This window comes from Theobroma umbraticum, unplaced genomic scaffold (genome assembly GCF_002168275.2).
Source record: "Theobroma umbraticum cultivar Fairchild unplaced genomic scaffold, ASM216827v3 scaffold_228.0, whole genome shotgun sequence".
NCBI lineage: Eukaryota > Viridiplantae > Streptophyta > Magnoliopsida > Malvales > Malvaceae > Theobroma > Theobroma umbraticum.
The window spans coordinates 2,621,201-2,621,507 of NW_018397274.1; the positions used below are offsets into that span (position 1 = coordinate 2,621,201).

A 307-nucleotide genomic window follows, 5' to 3' on the forward strand; every position below is an offset into this window, starting at 1 on the left:
TACTACTCCCAGAGAACTTCCAGAGGAGGTTTTATGATATCTGAAGCTACTGGAGTTTCTGACACGGCTCAAGGGTAACTTTTAAACCTGTTTCTTTTTTAAATGAAAAAGATAGCATATGTACCGCAAGTACTTAAACAGTTCAAATTTTACATTTTTTATACCTCAAAAAACTAATATAATGAGACTTTCTTTTATTATTTCTTTCTAATTTATGAAGGTACGCACATGCACCTGGTATATGGACAAAAGAGCAAGTTGAGGCCTGGAAACCCATTGTTGATGCTGTTCATGCCAAAGGTGGAAT

The 307-nt window shown here is 35.2% G+C and overlaps 1 protein-coding gene across 1 annotated transcript in view; it reads left to right on the plus strand.

Moving 5' to 3' along the window:
- LOC110427338 (putative 12-oxophytodienoate reductase 11) overlaps positions 1–307 on the plus strand; it is an 8,009-nt gene that overhangs the window by 6,464 nt on the left and 1,238 nt on the right. The window contains exons 2-3 of the mRNA XM_021442823.2: positions 3–74; positions 221–307. The exon at positions 221–307 is cut by the window's right edge and continues 44 nt beyond it. Coding sequence (XP_021298498.2) covers positions 3–74; positions 221–307 — 159 coding nt within the window. The remainder of the gene's footprint in view (positions 1–2; positions 75–220) is intronic.